This window comes from Platichthys flesus, chromosome 23 (genome assembly GCF_949316205.1).
Source record: "Platichthys flesus chromosome 23, fPlaFle2.1, whole genome shotgun sequence".
Taxonomy (NCBI): domain Eukaryota; kingdom Metazoa; phylum Chordata; class Actinopteri; order Pleuronectiformes; family Pleuronectidae; genus Platichthys; species Platichthys flesus.
Genome location: NC_084967.1, coordinates 10,218,167 through 10,239,947, shown reverse-complemented (window position 1 = coordinate 10,239,947; position 21,781 = coordinate 10,218,167). Strand labels below are relative to the sequence as shown.

The 21,781-nt window shown below is 41.8% G+C and overlaps 2 protein-coding genes across 2 annotated transcripts; both read right to left on the bottom strand.

Moving 5' to 3' along the window:
* Positions 1-310: 310 nt before the first annotated feature.
* On the bottom strand, positions 311-5,151 carry pwp1 (PWP1 homolog, endonuclein). The gene is made up of 15 exons (XM_062382463.1): positions 4,963-5,151; positions 4,236-4,294; positions 3,897-4,075; positions 3,677-3,762; positions 3,444-3,540; positions 3,240-3,350; positions 2,979-3,109; positions 2,643-2,710; positions 2,422-2,518; positions 2,253-2,314; positions 2,029-2,140; positions 1,571-1,661; positions 1,205-1,326; positions 992-1,097; positions 311-887 (listed from the first exon to the last, which is right to left on the bottom strand). Exons 1-15 carry the CDS (start codon positions 5,026-5,028, stop codon positions 793-795), a joined length of 1,482 nt encoding a protein of 493 aa, XP_062238447.1. The 5' UTR covers positions 5,029-5,151; the 3' UTR covers positions 311-792.
* Positions 5,152-6,168: 1,017 nt separating this feature from the next.
* On the bottom strand, positions 6,169-21,442 carry ano6 (anoctamin 6). Its single transcript, XM_062383071.1, has 20 exons — positions 21,139-21,442; positions 16,365-16,435; positions 15,744-15,872; positions 13,641-13,706; positions 13,281-13,568; positions 12,945-13,058; positions 12,718-12,833; positions 12,474-12,608; positions 12,005-12,110; positions 11,688-11,748; positions 11,324-11,469; positions 11,039-11,116; positions 10,336-10,564; positions 10,084-10,253; positions 9,901-9,998; positions 9,464-9,594; positions 8,730-8,935; positions 8,411-8,610; positions 7,949-8,054; positions 6,169-7,704 (listed from the first exon to the last, which is right to left on the bottom strand). The coding sequence occupies exons 1-20, from the start codon at positions 21,230-21,232 to the stop codon at positions 7,486-7,488; spliced, it is 2,763 nt and encodes a 920-aa protein (XP_062239055.1). The 5' UTR covers positions 21,233-21,442; the 3' UTR covers positions 6,169-7,485.
* Positions 21,443-21,781: the final 339 nt, after the last annotated feature.

Sequence of the window (21,781 nt, the reverse complement as noted above, 5' to 3'; positions counted from 1 at the left end):
CATTAAGCTAAAATATGTCTGTAAATCTAGTTCTATGCTGCTCAAAAACACAAAAAACATTGTGAGCTTCAAACACCAAACTGGATGAAATCAGATTAAAGACACTGTACTGTTCAGATTAAGTTGCAGGTTATGAACTGTATATTGTTAAAATCTTTATAAATCAAGACTCCAAGACAACAAACTAAAACAAATATGCACCAGCTGCAAATCAGGTTAATCCATGTGACCCCATGACAGGATTATGTTCCTGTTACTCCGCAAGTAGGTGGATAATACCTGGTGAAGACAGTACTGGAGTACCATGAGGTTTATACATTTAAAACTGTATTTATTGATGACACAGTTTTTTGAACAGTCCTTGTTTGTGCACAGATTTTTGTACACTAGCTTCTATTCATATTTCATTTTCATATGTATTATGATGAACATACATGTGAGATAATAAAAGTTATAACCCAGTTTCTTGTATACTTTGTGAAAACTTATAATATTATTTGTACATCCGTACAAGTCAAGGCAAACTGTCGGGAAATCAAATAAACAATTCAAAGAGAAATAAAAATATCTGAATCCTTGCTCGCACATTTTGCTGGAAACATTCACCTGTATGAATACAAGAACATTTCAACTGAACAAATTTCCAAGTCTTTTGACAGTTTTGGCCCCAGTTTCACTCTGGCCACGTGTTTCAGCTTCAGTTGATCCTTTTCCTGCAGCACTACGAGGAACACAGCGACAAGCGGAGCAGCTTCGTGACTTTCATGTTTATTCCTGTTTGCAGGCAGCAGCCTAGGAGACGTCCATCTCTGCTGCGGCTGCGCTAGTGGAGGCCTGACTTCCTGTGTTCAGCACCAAGCGCTCTCGACTACCAAACACCTCAGCCACTAGAGGAAAAAGTGAAAAAGTATAAATTGAGCAACAAAGTTTTTATCATAGTTCAATGCACAGAATAAATTAAAAAAAAAGAAATGTTAAGAGACAACAGTACCTGCTGCAACATCACTGATATTCCAAACCCTCAAGCCATCCCTCTGTCCTCCAAATGCATAAACGAAAGGCTCATCAGGGCAACACGATGCACAGAACAGCACTCCCTGTTCACAGGTTAGGAAGATCAGCATTAGGACACCTTTAACTAACATTATCATACCTCCAAACAGAGAGATAGAGAGACAGATCTTCACGCTGTATAAGGTTTTACCATTTTCATGTCCCGTGTATGCACCAGATTGGGTTTGTTTCCCAAAATGTCCCAAACTTTAACGTGTTTGTCAGCCGACGATGTGACCAGACATCCTTTAATCTGGCTGCTGAGGTCCAACCCTGCAGAAATGTTGAGATGCTTTGATCATATTTTCATTGTACAGTCAATGTAGGTTCACCATCAATAAACCTGTTAGACTGTCCAATCAGCACTGCTGAACTTAAACTTAAGCCACTGTGGTGACTCAGCACTGTGCAAAAGCATTTGTGATATTACATTTACGAAACACTGCATTGATGCAAGAACGGGAAATTCAGAAACAAGGTTTTGATAATAAACACATTTGGCACTTTGATCACCTACCTGACACCTCTTCATCATGAGCCTTCAGTGTGAACACAGGTTTATCTGAGCGTGCGTCCAGACAGTAGACGAAGCCGTCTTCTGTGCTCGCCTGAAACACAAACACAAGCAAAGTTAACATTTGACCTCTGAGCTTCTCAGAGACCAAACAGAGAGAAGTAGAAACAGGTTGTGTGGACAAAGGACCAGTGATGCACCAGCTTGATTTATAAATGCAATTTGTGGCATAACTACTATTTACAACCAATAGTTGGGTCCAACCTGAAGCGTGTTGTTACTGTGGTTTTGCTTTTGAATGATTATTACTATTAATCAGACCTGCTTTCAAAATGTATGAATGAATATAAGGTTTCAACAATTGATTTATTATATTCAAGTGGGAGAGGAAACTTGAGAATCCTCAATGTCTTAAAAGGTTTTCTTTCTTTCTTATCCAGCAGGAGGATTTGAGCCCCTACCAGGAAGTTGCAGGGTGAGAAGTGGTTCCAGACCACACGCTCCACTTGACCACTGAACCTCCAGGATCGATAGCTGGTGTCTGGACTGCGGCAGTCGTACAGGACCACAGTCCTGGAAAGGGGAAATATTTTAGTCTTGATCTTGAAACAACCGTGGATGTAAAACTTTGTGTACAATATTTATTCCATTCAATAAACTACCGATGAAACAAGATGACACTTACTTGTCATATGATCCTGCTATCAGAGTCTGGGGCTCGAACGGGTGGAACGATATCGTTTGAACCTGGAGGACGAAACATTTTGTTTTGTAGAAGCTGCAGATTCTGAGGCTGCAGGACCCAATAACCACAGTGCATCACATTATCAGTGTTCCTTTTGAAAATGAAATACCTTATCCGTCTGTTTGCGCAGAGTTGTGGCTGGTTTGCCCTGAGACAGATCCCACAGGATTACAGTGTTGTCTGCTGATCCACTGGCCAACACAGTCCTGAGTAAGAGAAGGTGTTTTTGTTTGAAGGATGACAATGAATTTGAGTGTGCAGAGGACTTTACATTTTCCAGGATGGAAAGAAAACACATCAGTGAATGTTCCCAGGCCTCGGAGAACTGACCTGGTCAGCTTGTTCCAGGATAAATCCAGCACTGCGTCTGTGTGTCCCTCCGTGGGCTCTGCTGCGCCCTGTTTTCACCAAGAACAGCAGCACATAGAAACATTTAGAACAACAATCAACTCTTTTGGTTTGGAAGACATATCCTGAAAACAAGTTCATTTTGAGAATCACTTTTAACTTAAAGAAAATATATTAAAAGTCCTAAAAAAAAAATCAAAATCAAGAGATATCCTTGGATTGTTTCTTGACAATTTTGAATATTCAGACTACACCCAGGTCCCTCTATCGTGATGGAGATGCTGATGTATCATTCAGAGACACTGAACAGGTTCGTACCTTCTTGCTCTTCTTTTTCTTCTTTGAAGCTTTCTTGCTCCCCAGAGAGAAAACTGGCTCCAAACAATCCACAACATCCAGGTCCCACACGTCTATCTGAGAGGTCATGTTGCCCACAGCGGCGTAGTTTCCTACAGGGAGGACACACAGCACAGAGTTCTTCTTAAATGTTGATTTAATCAGGAAATCTCTTGAGGTACATTCAATCTTTTGAGAGAGAAATCCATCCATAAGATTAAAAACTGTCTAGGCTGTGCTTACCTGTTCCTTCTCCAGGGGTTGGGTCAAAGTTGAGCCACTCCACACACAGTGGATAAGCTGGCAGCAGGATATCATGATGCACATACAGAGATTCCTCCTCCGAGTTATAAACTGTAAAATAAGACACCAACTGTTAAACGCATGTGTCGATAAATTCGATATTTTCTTGCGACACTCTGTCATATCCCAGATGAAGATATTTACTGTGGATCTCCAGGTTGCAGCAGTCCTTCTCCGCTCTGCCCGACAGGATGAGATTGTCGTTGGGCTTGATTTGGAAATCTTCTCGCTCGTACTGGTCCTAGAGGGAAGAAGGAGAAACACCAATAAGCAAGATAAATCCAAACCACTCCTACAGTGTAACAACTGGTTTTCTTTAAGACCCCTTTTCACAAGTTTACTGAATCGTTATGGATGGAAGCACTGCGGGAACTCACTGTATCTTTAATGGTGATGTAAGGATCCTCGTCATTACAGCTGAACACCGTGAGTCCAGCCAGACTGTCGCCAAGATTAGCCGTCGCTAAATAAAAGAGGGACAAACAGGAGATGCCAGGTCAGACACAAATTAAGTGGTGAAAGACAATAAGAAGAAATTAGTTAGGGCAGCAAAAAGCAGTAATACATATACATGTGGTCCACAAACACCCGACTCACCTGAATCTTCTTCATCGTATCTATCCAGGCCGTACTCCGCCAGATCATCATCTTCCTCTCTTCCATCTTCCTTCTCGTGCTTTGGAACTTCAGCAGCTTCGGCCGCGATCTCATCAGCACTCGGCTCTAGAGGCAAGCCTTCATCATCATCATCCTCCTCTTCCTCCGCTGCTAGATCCCTGATTAGCAGGAGTAGAACAAAAACAACTACACATCAGTTTCTGTTGTACGGACTCATTTAATGTCATTGTTTAAACTCTACTTTCATTGCCAGCGTTTCAGCTCCTGACATTTAGATCCATATTCACAAACTGAGGTGATGAGTGTTTTCCAACGTACCCCAAGTCCTGTTTGGCTTCATTGATGATGCGCTCCAGCTCCTCTTTACTCAACTCAACCTGAGGAGGAGTCAAATGAAAGTTGCTCAAACATGAAGAAGTTTTCATTGCATTATTTATTTTTTTAGATAAATCGTGTTGTACACATTTATAACTGAGTATTAGACAAGGGAGCAGAGGAAAGGTTTAATTTTGACTTCATTGGAAAGACCTCAGTCTACTATGGAACCTGTTGCTGGAACATTATCTGTATCATTAACTTGTGACCTTTCTTCACTAACTGAAACCAATAGTATTAATATAAATGGTATTTAAATGTCCAGTTTGATTTAAAATAATTCAGTTTAACAGGTCTGAATACAGTCATTTAAAACATGTCACCCCCAAAACCAACGGAAGTTACTTATAAGGAATTAAATATAACCACTGTCAGAAAAATACACGTTGCACTTATTGTTAATAACTTTATAGAATGACTCCAGTATCTTAACTACAAGACGTTTATAATTCGTCTGAACAACATGTCTCTTGTCATTTGTGTCACATTCACAGTTTTACCTCTCTTTCTGTGTATCTGACATTAAAACTACACTTGATCTAGAGTTCAAAACGAAGCGGAAGTCATTTAAGTTTGGGGTTTTGTTTTTTCAAATGACTAAAACAACACTGAGGCTGCCATGTTGACACATTAGCCTGTAGCTACCGTTAGCTCGTCGCTAGCTACTCACTTTGTCCGGGGTTTCCTTGGACACGCCTCTCTTCACCCAGCCGACACACGTGATCTGAGAACTCATCGTGAACAAACTCCGATTTATTATCACACAAACACAAGAAAGTGTCCGAAGCGGATCCTTCGAACTGCTAAAGCTCAGACACGCACACAGTGGGCGGACATGTGAGTGTGAACGGACCCCGTGTCGTGTTTCTATGACGTACTGAGGGCATCCAAACATCTGCCTGATCGAAAGTAAACAAGCAACATACAGAAAAATGTACGTTGTATGAAAAACACAGCTTTTTATAATATGTAACTTTTTAATTTAAACAGCTTTAGCAAGAGACTAACATATTAAACCATTTAAGAATTATTAAGAAGTATTCTTAAAATATTGATTAGGAACATCCATTATAAAAGTGTGAGGTTACAGTACAATGCTTAAAAAAATAAATAATAAATCAAAAAACTTTACATAAACATGCATCTATTGGTGAATGAAGAAACTCAAGGTATGACATTAATTAACTATAAAATAAAACAGGAAGTGTTGTCAGGCTTGTCCAGGTGAGATATAGGATCAGGAGCATGAAGATGAAGAAGTCCTCCTCACCAACATGTGACAAGTTGGCAAACTGAACATCTGGGCTCACACACAGGACAGAATGAACCTGGTAAAGTAAACTATAATGTTATAAAAGATGCAGAACTTGTTTCCTTTTTTTGAATTTTCAAATACATATTGTGCCAAAGACCGGATTTTCTATTTATATCCATGTTTACAATTATATTAACAAATTCCATCATTAGATAACATCAGGTTGACCTCACTGTAATGTCACCAGCATGTAGAACAACTATTTCTCTGAGCATAGTTTAAATCTGATTACTTCTCTTAATCTCCTTTATCTTGAAATCAGGAGTTCATGACCTGCGAACAAGATACTTATACAGTTGCCTTGACAAACACCAGGGTATGTAAAGATGAAGATATATCGGGTATTTTAGTAAGAAAACACATTTTGTGGTCTTCCTGAAAAGTATGTCTTTAATTAAGAAAAGAAACATTAATATGCTCTTGTTGTTGTTCTCATATGAGGTGAGACTTGAAGTAAAAGAAAAACTTGGCCGGCAATTAGAAACGTTGTTTTTGCTGCCCTCCAGTGGAGACTGATGTCACCGTTTGGCTGTAACGAGCACTTTAGAAACACAAGGGAAAGTTTTTATAAAACAATTTATTGGCACAGTATAAAACACAAACAACAGTTATATGGATCGTCAGATACTGTATATCAGGTATATGATAATGTTCACATACATGGTATTTATAGTGGCATTGTTCAAATCTAAAGGCCAGAATGTAGCACAGCAGTGGTAACGGTCTGAAGAAATCAGCAATGACACAGGAGAAGGTTTAATTACTGCAGTGGCGTACTTTCAGATTTAAAGCAGAGTTCAACCAGTGAAAGATACAAATAGACCGTCCAGCAGATTGTCAAGGTTTAGATTGATACAGGTGCGAAATCTCGACATGCTTCTCAGAACGTTTTGTCCAATAAAGGATACAAAACGAACCGTTTCCATAATCTTGTAATGTACCGCCCCTTTGTGGCCGCAGCAGGTATTGTCTCTGTATGCTAGCTTGACTTATTGCCGTATATCACTTCTCACATTTGAATGTTTTTTCAAAGGCTGGGACTTTTTCATCATGGCTATGGGTTAGTGTGGCTCGGGATGCAATTTTCTCCCAGAGCCCAACTCGGATTTTGATTCTGAACCCAACCCGGGCCTCGTGTTTCCCAAGTTTGAATGCGTGTGCAGGTAAAAAGATTAAGACGCCCAAGTGCTAAACAGACCAGTACAAGTGAGCCTGTGGCTAAAGAGTCCAACTTCACTCACAGCACTTTAACCCACTTGATAGTGAGCCCTTAAAATTACAGAGAAAAACTGCACCACTGACTTCAGACCAGGTTTTAATGGAAAGCGTAATCATTTTCCACTGCTTCAATGCACCAACGCTGCTCCTGAAACCACTCAGATGGGTGGAAATGGACTTTCCATGAAGCAGCATGAGCACTGGATGGGAAAGTGACAACTGCATTGGACAAACAAAAAAAAATGGGGATGGCAGTTTGGGCCCTTGGACTTTTCCGGACAGATCACTACAATAATTTTGATCTATCTACAGGGATGCCAGTGAGAAACGAGGTCATTTTCAACATGGTTTTTAAAGGTTTAACATGTTTTGTGTACATTAATACTGATATTTTAGAAGAGCGTTGCAGTGGGTCGACCGACAAGCTTTCAACCACATCGTTTAAAACTTGAACACGTTTCAGAAGAAGGTGCCCGTGGATGAAACTGGAGTCCGAAATGTGAGACAGTGGTTTAGAGATGAGCAGACAATCCCAGTGGTTTCACCTCTTTGTCCAACAGCCCCTTTAAAAAAAAACAACATCCTCTGTCCTACTGGCTGCGGCAGATCTTTCGTGACAAAAGTACGTTCCTTATTTAAAGGTCCTGCCGAGCAGTCACATCAAAAATCCAGTTCGATCCCCTCCTTCTCCCCTTTGGTGCCCGTTGGCTGGATGCCGTCGCCGCTGTGCGGCTTCAGACGCTTGGTCACCAGCTTCAGGTTGGTCTCGTGCAGGATGACCTGGGTCAGGTACTTCTCTCGCTTCATCTGCTCCTTGACAGCGTACGGGATGTCCGGGATCACGTAGGACAGGACGAACTTGGTGAGGTAAACGATGTGCTGCGAGGGACAAAAGAAGACATCTCCATTGAGATTACACTACTACTAATAATTAAACTTTTAATTCTATGGACCTCATCTAAAGAAGGTTACAATGATCTTTAATTAAATACACAGTATGACTGATTCTTTGATGAACCACATGAACGCTGCTTTTGATATCAAATTTATAAAAATAAATAAAGACAAATATAAACATTTAGGGGTTGAAATTGTTTTGATTTCCTGTTGTGTTTAAACTCACCTCTAGAACAATTATAAAAGCCATTTTGGCTGCGATCACATGCCAGTACTGGATGTTGTACTCGTACTGTCTGTTGTGACCCGGAGGATAACGGAAATCACGATACCTAAAAAAGAAAAACACAAAGCATGACTCATCTATTGGAATGAGCGTCTTATTTTTATGCTGCATTTTGTCCATATATTTCACTCTATTTACATCAATATAAGTGTGTTATGTTATATATGTACTAAGGAAATAATTCATGATATCAACAATATTAATAATATCTTTGAAATTAAGTGGAATATTGGACAGAATTAGAAAATGTAAGACTTTTATAACTAGATCTCAATGTAAAAAAATTGTAATAGTTCAAGTCATAATTTTCGACATTTATTTAAATAGATGATATTTCAAGTTAAACCGCAGACATGTAGGTTTCTCTTAATAATTTGAGGATTGAGTGGACAGTCTTGGTACCTGCAGGTGGTGATGGTGGAGTTGTTCTCTGCGAGGGGTCTGCTGGAGTCGGAGAAATCGCTGGTGTTGAATATGGACAGCGAGCTGTTGATGTAGCCCTCCATGGTGTGGTTATAGTGATCTCCGTACGGGTACACAGAGAAGGACCAGTAGTAGACCAGGCGAGGAATCATGTCGGACGTGAAGGCGATGATCATGGCCTGCAGAGACACCAGGACGCAGAGCACAAGAGGTGAGAGGAGTAATTATTTAGATCCTACTTTTTTCCTTTTAGAACTGCATCTAATAAACAAATAACTTGGTATACACGGTGACTCACGTTCGTTGCGACAGCCAAGATGGCGATACCCTGAAGAATGGGCTGCCAGGCGCCTATATCCTGGGCCTTCTCCGGCATGATGCGGCGAAACTGCGTGGTGATTTTCCAGGCGTCGACCCGGATCTCAAACACGTTGTTGGCCAGAGCCAGGACCGGAGCCAGAGGGAAGGAGGCCACGAACAAGGTCACGAAGCCAAACTGGATGACTGTGAGAGAAAAAGTATATACTTTTGAATACACAGGATTTGTGTATTGATTAAATACTCTCAATGAATCAATAGTGTATATAAATTCCCTTGTATGTTCTTTCGAACTAAATTACTACGTAGGGTGTAATCCATTTATGTGCATGAGCAAGTACATGTTGCAGAAACAACAGCATCATATAATAACTAGCTGTGTGTGTTTACACGCACACTTGAATCCTGGTTATCGTTTGTGCAACAGCTAATCCCAGTTTGAGGATCCTGGGTAGGATCCAGGTTTTGTGAATACTGGATCAACTACACCCAGATCACTGTGGCATTACAAACACCTTCTGCTGGTTTCTCAACCATCTCACAGTGGCGGATATGCTGGGAGATTAAGGCACAGACATACTGGTACGGTCATGTAAACAGAGATATAAATAACTAGGTTCTAATGCTCAAGTTGTTTTCAATGAGACGGTGAGGTGAAGTTTGAGTTTGAGAGTGTTAATGGTTCAAATGAAGGATGTGAAGGAGTCTGCTCACCCATTTCAAGATATTCATGGAAGAGTCCGAGCTTCGAGACTGCCTGGAGCTGGTAGTCCTGCTCCCAGCGAGGAACCACCTTCTCCGAGGCCACACGGGTGCAGTACCGGGAAATCAAATTCTTCACCCACCTGTTGGTTGGACGAGATCATAGAACAGTGACTGAGACAGAAGAAGGAGCGGCGATGTACCATTAGCCCTGTTAACCAGTGACCTTAATGTTACACAAATAAAGTCCTAAAATCAAAATCAAATCTAAATATTAATATCTTATTCTCAAAATCTCCAAATTTATTTTCTTCACTACAGGTTTAATACTCTGCCATAGCAATCAGGAAATTAACTTATGCTTTCCTGCATAGCTACGTGCTTCATCTGTAAGCTGTCCCTGTGTTTTGTATTTTTTATATTCAAGTAGAAAGATTGTGGCGACGTACGGCATCAGCACTTCCTGGATGTTGTTCCAGATGGCTTTCCCGGTCATGATGATGGAGAGCTGAGTCGTCAGCTCGATCAAACACCCGCCCGGGTCACACTGCAGGGACCAGGGCTCAGGTTAAGAGTCAGAAACAACAAGCGTCTGAGTCAAACGTGAAAACACCCAGACGGACAAACAGCACCTCCTCGTTCCTGTACTTTCCCAGAAGATAAACCGGCTCCCCGGGATAGCTGACGGCTTTCCCTTTGGCGAAGGCGATGTAGAAACACGAGGAGTAGTAGTTGACAAACTGAAAGAGGAACATCTTCAGGGTCAGGCTGTTCTCGTAATCCGTCTTGGTCCGGGGGAGTTCTGTTTGTCGGGTGGGAGACGCAGAGATTAGGATCGAACCGCAGACGAGTACAAACGGAGCAGAGGCACATGTCAGACTGACCGAAGTTGGTGATCCAGATGGCGACGCGCTCGTAGAGAATGTTGAGGATCATGATGACTACAAAGCTGATGAGGGAGGCTGTGACCGACGTGGCCATCTGAGGCGTCACGTACTCCTTCAGCGGCTCCAGCGTCTTCATGTCCTCGTTTCGGAATTGGCTGGAGAAGGAGAAGAAGACGGCCAGGCGGTACACGATGATGGCCGCAATGGACGCCAGGATCAACATAATCTAAAGGACAAGGACACAATTACACAGATTAGGGTCTGAATTGAAATATATTGCGATATGGATCAATGTTTGAATAGTTTCCAGAATTACTTTCAATACATTTCCAGGAAAGAGCAATGGCATTGGTTCTAATCATAGGTCAAATATTTAACAAATGAAATTGAATAAGAATATAAAAAGTCTTTTTTGTCTTAAACATAAGCATTTAATTCAATATATTAAAATTGTCTTGAATCTTAACCTAAATCATCTAAAAGCACTTTACATACAAAAGGGAGAGACATTATATTGACCATATGTACTAGAATTTATATGGAGAGTTATGTTTCAAGTAACAAATTAGTAACATTTATATTCAAGCTGATTTAAAGTGGACCTATAATTTCAAAGGAATTACAATTTTTCCTATGATTACAAACAAATTATATTTCTAATCAATGAAACGTCATGGTGAATGTTGGTAAATGACATTACCCAGAATAGAACTGTCCCGATTCCTATCGACACCCGAAAACATCGGCCACACGTCGTAAAGGGAACTTTTTCTTTCACCTAAATCACAAACAAACATTATGAAATAATGAGTTTTAACAAGAACACAACACAACACAACTTTAGCTCATAATAGTAAAATAGTTTCTGAAAAAAGCAGTTTGAATCCATATTTTCACACAAAACAATATCTGACAATGAGATTATTGTGTGTGTGTGTGTGTGTGTGTGTGTGTGTGTGTTTGTGTCTGTGTGTGTGTGTTTTACCCCTGTCACAGGATTTTTCCTCTCATAGATGCACTTGGCCTCGTACTCGGGGCGAGCCGGCTCCTCCTGCTCCAGGAACTCCACAGTGTCCCACTGGTATTCCAGCTCCGCCTGGTAACGCTTCCAGAACTCCAGGAATAACGTCACTGCGCCCGGAACAAGTAGAGGAGCAGAGGAAAGAAAAAAACAGCAGGGAAACAAAGACACACATGATGAAAGTATATTCACAGTATTTTCTCGACCTTCGACCTTTAGTTCAAATTAAAAGCCATAGTAACAGTTTGGGTTTAAACCAGGAATCTGATCCGCAGGATTTTTTTAAAAGATTAAAATAAATATCTTGTAATTACTAAATAAAACTCACCCCAGATCGACATGAAAACTGCAAACACCATGGTCCCAAAGTTATCAAATATACACAGTTTCTGAAAAGATAGAAAATAAACAGTTCCATCAGGCTGACATGCAAATCAGCTCTGAACCAGGCTGTTGTCTCTGGAGGATGAACAGCAGCCGCACACATTTGAATATGTAAAGAACCATGTAACTGTATCGTGCAGGAACAGGTGAGGAGTTTGAATTGAAAACTGATCCTCACAAGCAAACAACATCCACGTTTTTGTGTTTTTGTTTTATAGACTTTTCTCCACATGAACTCCAATGAAATAGACTCCCGCTCACTTTCGAAGCTTCACATGTGGAGTTCAACCTCCAGTAGTTGCAGAACTTGTCGCACTGGGGACACATCACTATGTTTCCTCCGATCTCAGGGTCGCACACCTCTTTACTGCAGAGCAACAGAAAGACGACAACACATAGCGTTTCTACAGAAATAACATGATTGTGCGGCACATAGAGAAACAGGTTGAATACGTGGGGAGTTGTATTTTACTAAAAAAATTAATCGTCCTTACATAAACAATAGGAAATAAAAAAATTAAGGGCCAATCTCTGAGTCACATGACTTTGAGACGCTAGTCACATGATCACAGATGAGCCATCTCTATGATAACCGAGAAATCTCGGACAAAGTGCTGAAAGGATGTTGACCCTTTCTACTGACTGTGATAATAATGTATGATGAGGTTAAAATATATGATGAGTGCTGGCAAATAATCTTTAATACGTTAATGAAGCAGAGGAAACAAACCTCCAGGTGCTGGATTCTTGAGTCTTGTATCCAAAGATGAAACAGCCCAGTCCCACCACAGCAGCCAGGGCGAGCATGACCGTGTAGAAACCCAACCAGGCAAAGTAGATACCAATCTTCTCTCCGTAGTACTTCCTGTGGGGAAATATAAAAAAAACAGTTTTTAAATGACACCTACTGGAATTCAAACACTGTCATGAAAGTGTTTCTCTGGGAGGGGAAGACAAAAGAACCTGGCGTCCACCTGATCAGGTCGAGCGGCTGCATCTTGTAGAAGCTCTTGGGATGAGCCCACTCTTCGTAGAGCAGGTATCTCTCGTTGGGGCAGCCCTGCTCCGTGGACTTGACGTTGAACCTGCACTGTAACAACCCACAAGAAGAAATAACTCAACTGCATTTTAAAATATATAAACTATTGAATTGAATTAAGCTACGGAAGAAGAAGAAGAAGAAAAAAATGGTGCCACTTGCGTCGTGGAGGGGATACGCAGCTTTGTACACGCCGCCATCCAACAGTTTGCTGATGCCGAACTTCTTTATACTTCCTCGTATTTCATAGGGAGCTCGACTCAGGATGTAATACGCCTGAAAAAAGAAATACAATTTAAATATAATAACTGCATAGATACAAATACTGGATGGACGCACCAGAGAACCAAAGACCAATGACATTCCCAAATATAAAAAAACTAATGAAAAGCATTATTGGTTCATCTAATTAATCTGTAGATCGAGATTGTGTCTCTCGTCCGATTGGTTGCAGACGTTATAACTTCATTAAGACAGCAGCAACACGGGACAACTTGCCACTCGGCTCCTCATGGACGGAGTGAAGAAGACGTCTTGGTCCTTTATGAAGAAATACTCCAGGCGGTCTTTCTCGAAGGGGGCCGTGAAGTACTCCGTCTCCGCCCTGATCAGCTTCTCGTTGGGGTAGAAGTGCTTGGTGATGAAGGAGAAGAAGCGCCACGGCGAGGTGTGGGAGGACAGGTCGTTGGGCTGGATGGGCAGCTTGATGTGCAGCACCTCGGCGTAGGTGCACAGCACGTCCCACGGCATGTGGACCTTGATGAACGTCAGTTTCTCGTCTATGACCTGCGGGACAAAGGGTTTAGTCCAAAGGAGGGAAAGAGGGAAGGTGAAACGAGGGCTCGGACATCGACTCACGGAAAGTGTGGCCTCCAGCTCCACCCCCATCTTCATCAAGCTGGCCTCGAAGTACTCCCGTCGCCTCTGCAGAGGAAAACACAGAGAAAGGTTTTTCAATGAGCTGCTTGTTTTAATGCATCTCCACTTTGTCCATTACGGCTCAATCTGCAGTTACATGCGTGACACTACTGTTTCTGCAGATCCAATACAATATTTTAGGGGGGGTTGTGTGACCTTTATTGAGTTACTAAACAAATACTCCTCTCATCGTTATCAGATGGTGGATATTTTGCCTGTGTATAATGTAACACACCACAGAACATTTCTGTGCACATGTTATATGTATCTGATACGGGTACATACAATATTACATTGGCTTTAAGCAGAGTAAAGAACTCTTATTTGGACTTTTTTCCGTTCCCATTGTCACACAGCACACAGTATTTACACTGTACATAAGCCCCATGCCTGAAAATACAGCCAACATGTCTGAGCAGGATTTAGTTGGTGGTTTATTATGACTGAACCCAGGATCCACTTTGAAACTGTTACGCAGCCTGAAAGCAGGCTACACAGAGCTGAACGTTTGTCTTATATTTATATGTTTTGTTCATATGAAAATATTCAGGAAAAAAAGGCTCCATACAATTCACCAAAATCATTCTTATTCCATTTTCACATAGCATTATCAATTCAGCCCATTTTATTAATCTTCCTTCCTGGAAACTTTGATCTAGAATACAAATACAAATACAAGTCTCAGTTTAAACCTGTTTTCATGACGTGCAGCAAACACGAGGAAATTGAGACAAACATAACAGAATATAAACCAATAAGTAAACTCAGCATCATTTTACACAAACGACTGAACCACGGTGCAGTCAGGAAAGAATTCCAGGGCAGAGTGTGATGGAGTGGAGGGTGTGCCAGGCAGAGAGGACCCCCTCCTCATCCCCCTCTGGATTTAGTCTGGCTCATGATGATTGTGAACCAGGGATCGCCTCAGTCACAGAGAACCTGAGGGCAAAGACACTCTGACTCTCTCCTGTGCTCGTTCTTTTCCCGTTTGTACATCATCTCTCTTCACCCACTTCTTCATCTTTCCTTTCTCTACTTTTATACTAAAGAATCGAGGAGTTGTGTTTTTCAGCCTCCAGGCGACGCCGTCTGCATTTCAGTTGCGACACTGCAGGTAGCTGAGGTCTGGGGATCAACTGTGTTTCCAAAGCGTCGTGTTGCACATCACCGTGCGCCTATTGTGAAAGACGCAGGTAGCAACAAACAAACACACCCGTGGAGGTCAGCTCACGTCTCATTGTTCTTTGTCTGTGCACGTTAATCCCTGTATGGATTTCTGACATTCAAATTTGTCATAAAAAAACTAAATTGCCTGGAATGTTATATAGATAGATTTAGATAGATAAAAGGATTTTGGGATATACGATTTGAGCTCTAAACAGTAGCTGTACTTATCATGTCCTAGTTGATATGTGTGTCGAGCACAGGTTAAATATCCTGGATAATAAAAGGTCTTTGAGCGTCGCCCTGAATCGTGGTTAGTTAATTTTATAGTCATAGACTCACTGTCATCCTGGTGCAAATTAAAACACCCTGAACAAATAGTCTAGAGTCAATACAGCTGGTACGTAGACAAAGGAAATCATGTTTAACCATTTATTCAAGTCATAATTAATTTTAACGGTGACAGAATTACATGGAAATATTGAAAAAAGTATTATTTCCTTTATTAAATTCTTAAAAATATATAAAACTATTTGCTGCTAAATCTGTATCTTAAAACTCAACATTTAAGATTCAATTATTACTTGTAATTTTTTTTATATTTTGGTTTTCAGGGTTCCAGGGATTTGAAGCTTTGACAACATTATCTCCCACTGCCACTCTCTCCCCACAAGTCCCATCATCTCCCTACTGTACATCAGCTAGTAAATCAAAAAAATATGAAGAGTGAGCAAGTTATTCTGGATCAAATTTGTATTTAATTCTAAATAAAGTCAAAAAGAAAACATGATTTCTGTTTGATTCTGGTAGGAGCACCGACTTGTAACATTCAAAACACCTGCAGGTCTAACGTGACCCACAGCATGGAGCCTGACCCACCTTGCGTCTCTGGAACGTGTGCCTCTTATCGAACTCCTTCTTGTCCTCGTCCTCGTACACCAGGATGAAATCGATGCGCCGCGCGCCATCGTTGAAGAACAGGGAGTCGGGTTTGTCGTTGAACTCCGCCTGGGGACAGAAACAGGGCTCGTCAGGCAGCTCTGCATCCTGGAACTCGTACACCTCCTCCTCCATGATGTCGTACATGTTGAGCGGAGGGAGGAGTGAGGGGCCAGTGTGCAGGGGAAAGACCGTGCACAGGGATTTATATACCGACCTCGACCAGCCCCTTCCACCTGTGATGTGATGTGGGCCATGCAGGAGAAATGGGAAGTCAACAAACAGAGCAACGCCCGCCCTTTGTCTCTCTCTCGCTTTCTCTCTCTCTGTCTCTCTCTCTCTCTCTCTCTCTCCTCTGAGCTTTAATAAAAGTCCTTTACAGGCTCATACATGACTCTATTTGCATATCATATTGCGCTGTGTTTTGTGCAGCACCTCATGGAGCGGTAACCTCACTATAACTGACATTTACAGTATAAAATTAAAGGTTAATGATTTTTGTAAGACAGAAGCGAACCCTGGTTTCTATGAAAACTTCAAGTACAGCGATAATAAACTCACCAGGCGTGTTTTGGTGATTCTGGATCCTTCTTTAATCGAATGATACGTCGGTAGAAACTCCTCGGGATAAACTGAAAAAGGGAAACACAGAAGTGAGAAAACAGACATGATGAAAATAAAATGAACCCAAAACCGTAGCCTGATAATTAATAATGACAGGTTATTAATGTCAACTTGTTCTCACAGATAAATCAATAAATATCTTCATGCACTGATAAATAAAATATAGATGTATATCTGTGTATTTGTGTGTGTGTGTATAAGAAAAGTGTGATTTTATTCATATGAATGATAAAACACAGCAGTTGTAATTCTCACTTCTATACTAGCTGCTGAAACAAATGACTGTTTTCTGAAAAGCACATTATTATTATGTGGCTCTTCTTGGAACCATCTGTGTGGAACACACCTTATGAGGTTACATCATCAGACACTGAGTTTAAGTGCCACTTAACTGCAGTTCAGCTGAAGCTGTGTATCTCTCTGACCTGAAACTGACCACTGCCATATTAGCCCTTTAGTGGGATTCAGTGGAATCTAATGGAGAAGTTGCAGATTGAAACCAGCTACAGTGGCCTTCAGATAATAACACATGTGAAAAGACTTTCTCGGAAGTGAAGCCAGTGTTTGTAGAAATCACCGATTATAAATATGGATGACTTGTTTCCCCTTCGTCCTGTTGCACAAATATTAAGCTAATATACCTCCGATAAGGGTGCCACCATCTTTCCATGGCACAGTATTGATAGGGGTGTGGAGCTGCCCTTCAGAGGTCACACGGATACACACTCTCAACCAATCATCAGTCATTTAACCTGTGCTTTGCCTTTAATGTGGCTCATGTCCCATCCACTAATATGCGGGCGGTGGAGTTTATGACCTATACTGCAGTCAGCCACCAGGGGGATCAACAGGATTTGGCTTCACTTTTGAGGAGCTGTCCTGTCGTCCATGTTTCCACACAGTCTGTGATGAATAAGAACTTCAGTATGATTAATATTTTACATTTCTGCTGACCCCTGTAAATCCTACACTCTGGACCTTCAGTGTTCTCCCTGCTCACTGAGGCAGAGCCGCCTGTTACTCATTTTCAAGAAAGGATTGAACCAGTGACTCTGCTGTTCCAGGCCTGTTTCCCTCCGCATCTTGTTGTTCTGGCTGCTTTTTAAGTGCTTGCAGACAGTGGCCCCCTCACCACAGTGCTACACTCCTCCCTGGGAACAAAACAAAGAGACATCTCCCCACCTCCTGCCGTCCGAACCCTGACCACTGCAGTGTTGAGGATTCCCCCGACCGACCACATCCACACTAAAACAACCATCCTCATAGCATTACACTGTGGGAGCAGCAAGACAGAGTGCTACATCATCCAATATGGAAAGTGCTGTAATATTTCCATTTGAAGAGGAACACGATGAGGAAACTAACCGAAGACAGATGCTGTTTTCAAAACAGCAGCCATGGCAACGCCACCGGGGAAACTGAATTTATTTGACTTCCCCTTCAAAAAGTGTCCAACCGAGCTGAACTGTTCTGTCTCTGTCAGGGGCCTCAGGAGTCTTTCTTCACCTTATTGCATACGTATTAGATAAATAAAACAGCATCTGTGTTTGTGAATTAAAGAGAGAGCCCACCTGAGAAGATCTTTAGACAAAAACGCCCCGTCTGTGTGGTGTGATCGGGTTTGAGACGATGGAGGTCAATTGTGTTGTTGTGTGACATATTAATTTGTCAGCTTTGTGTTGGCACCTCCCTTTAGGAATGTTCAAACAGAAGGTAAAAGGAGTTTGAGCAACAGGTTAACTTGTTTGCAGTACTAAGGAATAAAAAGGGTTTAAGGTTTACCTTTTCTAATTTCATAACGTTGATATATAATGTGATTCAAATCTGCAGCTACTGAGTCACTGAAGCCATCCCAACACCGTTTCACAACCTCTGGCTGTGATCTAAATCGGGCCAATAGGTTTGATGCTCTTGAAAAAAAACCACGTGCTGTCACTGATACAAATCGGCTCTCTTGCCACAACCCACTCGCCCTCACTTCCTGAGTTGCAGAGAAACATCCTCTGCAACAACACAACACAAACACAAACAACTAGATTCTGTACATTCGTCTTTTTCGCAGTGTTGCGATTTATCAAACACGTCTTATCTGAACTCAGGGTGTCACATTCAAACATGTCAAGTTTAAGGTCCCTCCCAGCCGGGTGTCCTTCATGCCCTCTGACAGGAAATTCTTTTCTGAAACTAACATGGGGGCATTTTATGACAGTTGGTAAACCTCCATTGTGGTGTCTTCCTCTGGCTCAGAAACAACCACTGAGGTCTCTGCATCAGTCATAACAGACGCCGCCTGGAATTGTATGTTTTGCATTTTATTGAAAACTGTATCACAGGTCACACATTTCCGCTGAACAAGGCTTCCAGCAGAGGTTGTGGTAAAGCAGTTAATGAGTGAAAGGGGGAGGGGGGGGGGCATTGGGTGTGGCTTGGCCCTGGTTGTACCAGCAGTTTGTGTGTGATAGAAAAGAGTGCCATGTATGAATGTCTGTGTGAATGGGTGAATGCATGTGGTTTGTTGTGTTAAGCGCTTTGAGTGGTCGATAGAAAAGTGAGATATAATATGAGATACACAACTGTCAGATCTGTGTTAAGACAGAGGATAGGTTCACCGTCTTGGAAGGATTGTCTATGTCGAGGAATTTTCCTGCTTTGCGAAAAAAAAGGTTCCATCTGGAATTTCCATTGAACATGTCATTAAATATAAGCATCGTTTGAGCCACTTTTCTTTGTTATTGTTGCCGCAAAGTGTGAACATCTATAATTTATCGGGCCCCATTAGGCCGGGTGCATTTTAGCAGTGCCCTCTGTGGTCAGGGTTGAAAAGCAGCGGGGATTTCCACCTGATCAGGAGCTTTTTCATTTCAATGTGAACCCAAAGGAGCATTAGTGTGTGAGTGAGTAAGAGACGAGTTGCAACATCAGAGTGGAGGTCGCTCTGAGGAGACAGACACGAAGGGGCGAACACGACGAGACGTGTTTGCTTTAAAATACACAGGCAACGACTGACACACTAATGTAAGGGGCGGCCTCCGACACATGCTCTGTGTCAGAGGCCGCCTTTACACATGCTTCACATGCTTCAACACACACACACACACACAGTGAAGATGTGGCTTCAGTTGTGAGGAATGCAAGAAACAAAAGAACGCAGGAGGAATGCGACGGGTTCCACGTTAACGCCTCCTCTGTAAAAACAAAGAGGAAGTTAACGTGTGTTGTGGAGTTTGATATAACTGATGATTAAGAGCTGAGTTCGATGCTGTGGAAACTGTGGCGCAAGCTTGTGCCATGTGAAAAATGTGAGCACCACACCCCCACAGTTGTTGAGCACAGTCGAGGGCCAGGACTCAGACTCCAGCACTCGCAGCTCAGTTTATTTAATCACCTACTTCTGATTTATTTAACCTACGAAAGATAAACAACACAGATGTGTTTCCTGGTGGTGGGAACGGTGTTTGTTGTTGTGAAAGAAAAAACAATGACGTTAGTAAAATAACCAAAGGCACATAATGTACCAGAAAGCCAAAGATAAAGCAGAGGCAGAAAAGTGGATTATGTCAGTGTTATAGTCAAATGATGAATTACCACATGGACAGAGTGGACATGTGACCGGAAGCCAATTACAGAGGGTTGTGTTCGGTTCAATGTTTATTAACGTGCACTGTATCTGATTCTTTGTGGGCTGAGAGCTGAGGATCAAACATGAACTGATATAACCTATATAACTCCAAAGCTATATGTGCTAAGTTTCTGTAGGTTAAACTGTGTGGGTAAGAGTCTGCTGTAGGTTATAGATTATTATATCCAGTGTATGAGCATTTTCTTACGTTACACATGTTATTTAATTAAACCGCAACACACTACATATAATGATCATACAGTAGGATATGTATTTTATGCAAATGTTTAATCCTGACAGGAATATAAACCGCACATTTTTAAACTAAAATCAAACTCAGTAGAGAACATGTCTCCAAGGACCAACAGTCTCCTTCCATTCAATCAAGCTGCACTAAATTACACACACTCGTAAATATCTGTTCCCCAAATATGTCAGATTCTTTTCTTATCAAGATCCATGATTTACTCTCTGGGAAAAAATGTCAAAAATGTGGAAAGGAGTTGAAAGAAATTCCTGGATCGGCATCAAAATCTGATGTGATTTTCCCAAACCCACACCACACCCTTCAGACAAGCAACCAGGGGTGAAAACATAACCTTATTAGCAAGAGCTAGTAAATCCACTGGAGTGAAAACACTACTAACTCTCTCTGAAACGTAGGAATAGAAAATTAAATACTCAACCCCTGAAGATACCATAGTTCTGCAAGGACATAAATGATAGATTATAAACTATGAACACATGCACAACCTTTAGAGATACCATGAGGACATTTACTCAAGTTATATTAAGTAGCTTGAACTTTAATTTAGTTTATTTCATATAGGAAAGTATTGCACTCCTTACTTTGAAATCTACAGTATCTATCATATACTGTAACACTACTATACCACAGTATGTACTGTGTAGTATAGATGCCTGTGTATTTATGTTTACTTAAAACCAAGTCTAGTTGTCCATGTACACATGTGTAACTCCAGAAGATACACAGGATGTCACACTGTCAACATGCTACATACTGCACACACATATGCAAACCCACACACGCCCACGCACACACTCTTGCGCTATACAAAGTAGTTCTCTCACCGATTTCCTCTTCTATCATGCCAAACTCCGGGTCCCCGTCCGGCTCCTCCATGTCAGACAGCGAGTCCATCTCCATGATATCGTTATCACCCATCGTCCTGGTTCCAGTCACATCACAGGGAATCGAACATGTAGAAGAATGTCCCCAGCAGATTCGTGTGAGTGTGTGTGTGTGTGTGTGTGTATGTTTGTTTGTGTGTGTGTTAATCCAGCGGGTTGGACGCGCAGCCCCGTCCCCCGCTCATTGTCACTTTATTCGGAAACGACGATTCATAAAGTTTCTTCAGGTTCTGACTTGAGAAAACAAACAGGGTTGGGCTGAGCCGGAGGAGGAGGAGAGAGGGGAGGAGGAGAGAGGGGAGGAGGAAGAAGAGAAGGAGGAGGAGGAAGAAGAGAAGTAGGAGGAGGAAGAGGAGATGAAGAGAAGTAGGAGGATGAAGTGGAGGAGGAGGGAGAGGAGTAAGATGCGAATATAAAATGGAGGAGGAAGAGGAGTAAGATGCGGATATAAAGAGGAGGAGGAAGAGGAGAAGGAAGAGAAGGAGGAGAGGAGGAATATGCGAAGTAGAGGAGGAGGAGGAAGAGGAGAAGGAAGAGAAGGAGGAGCAGAGGAGGAAGAAGAAGAGAAGGAGAAAGAGGAGGA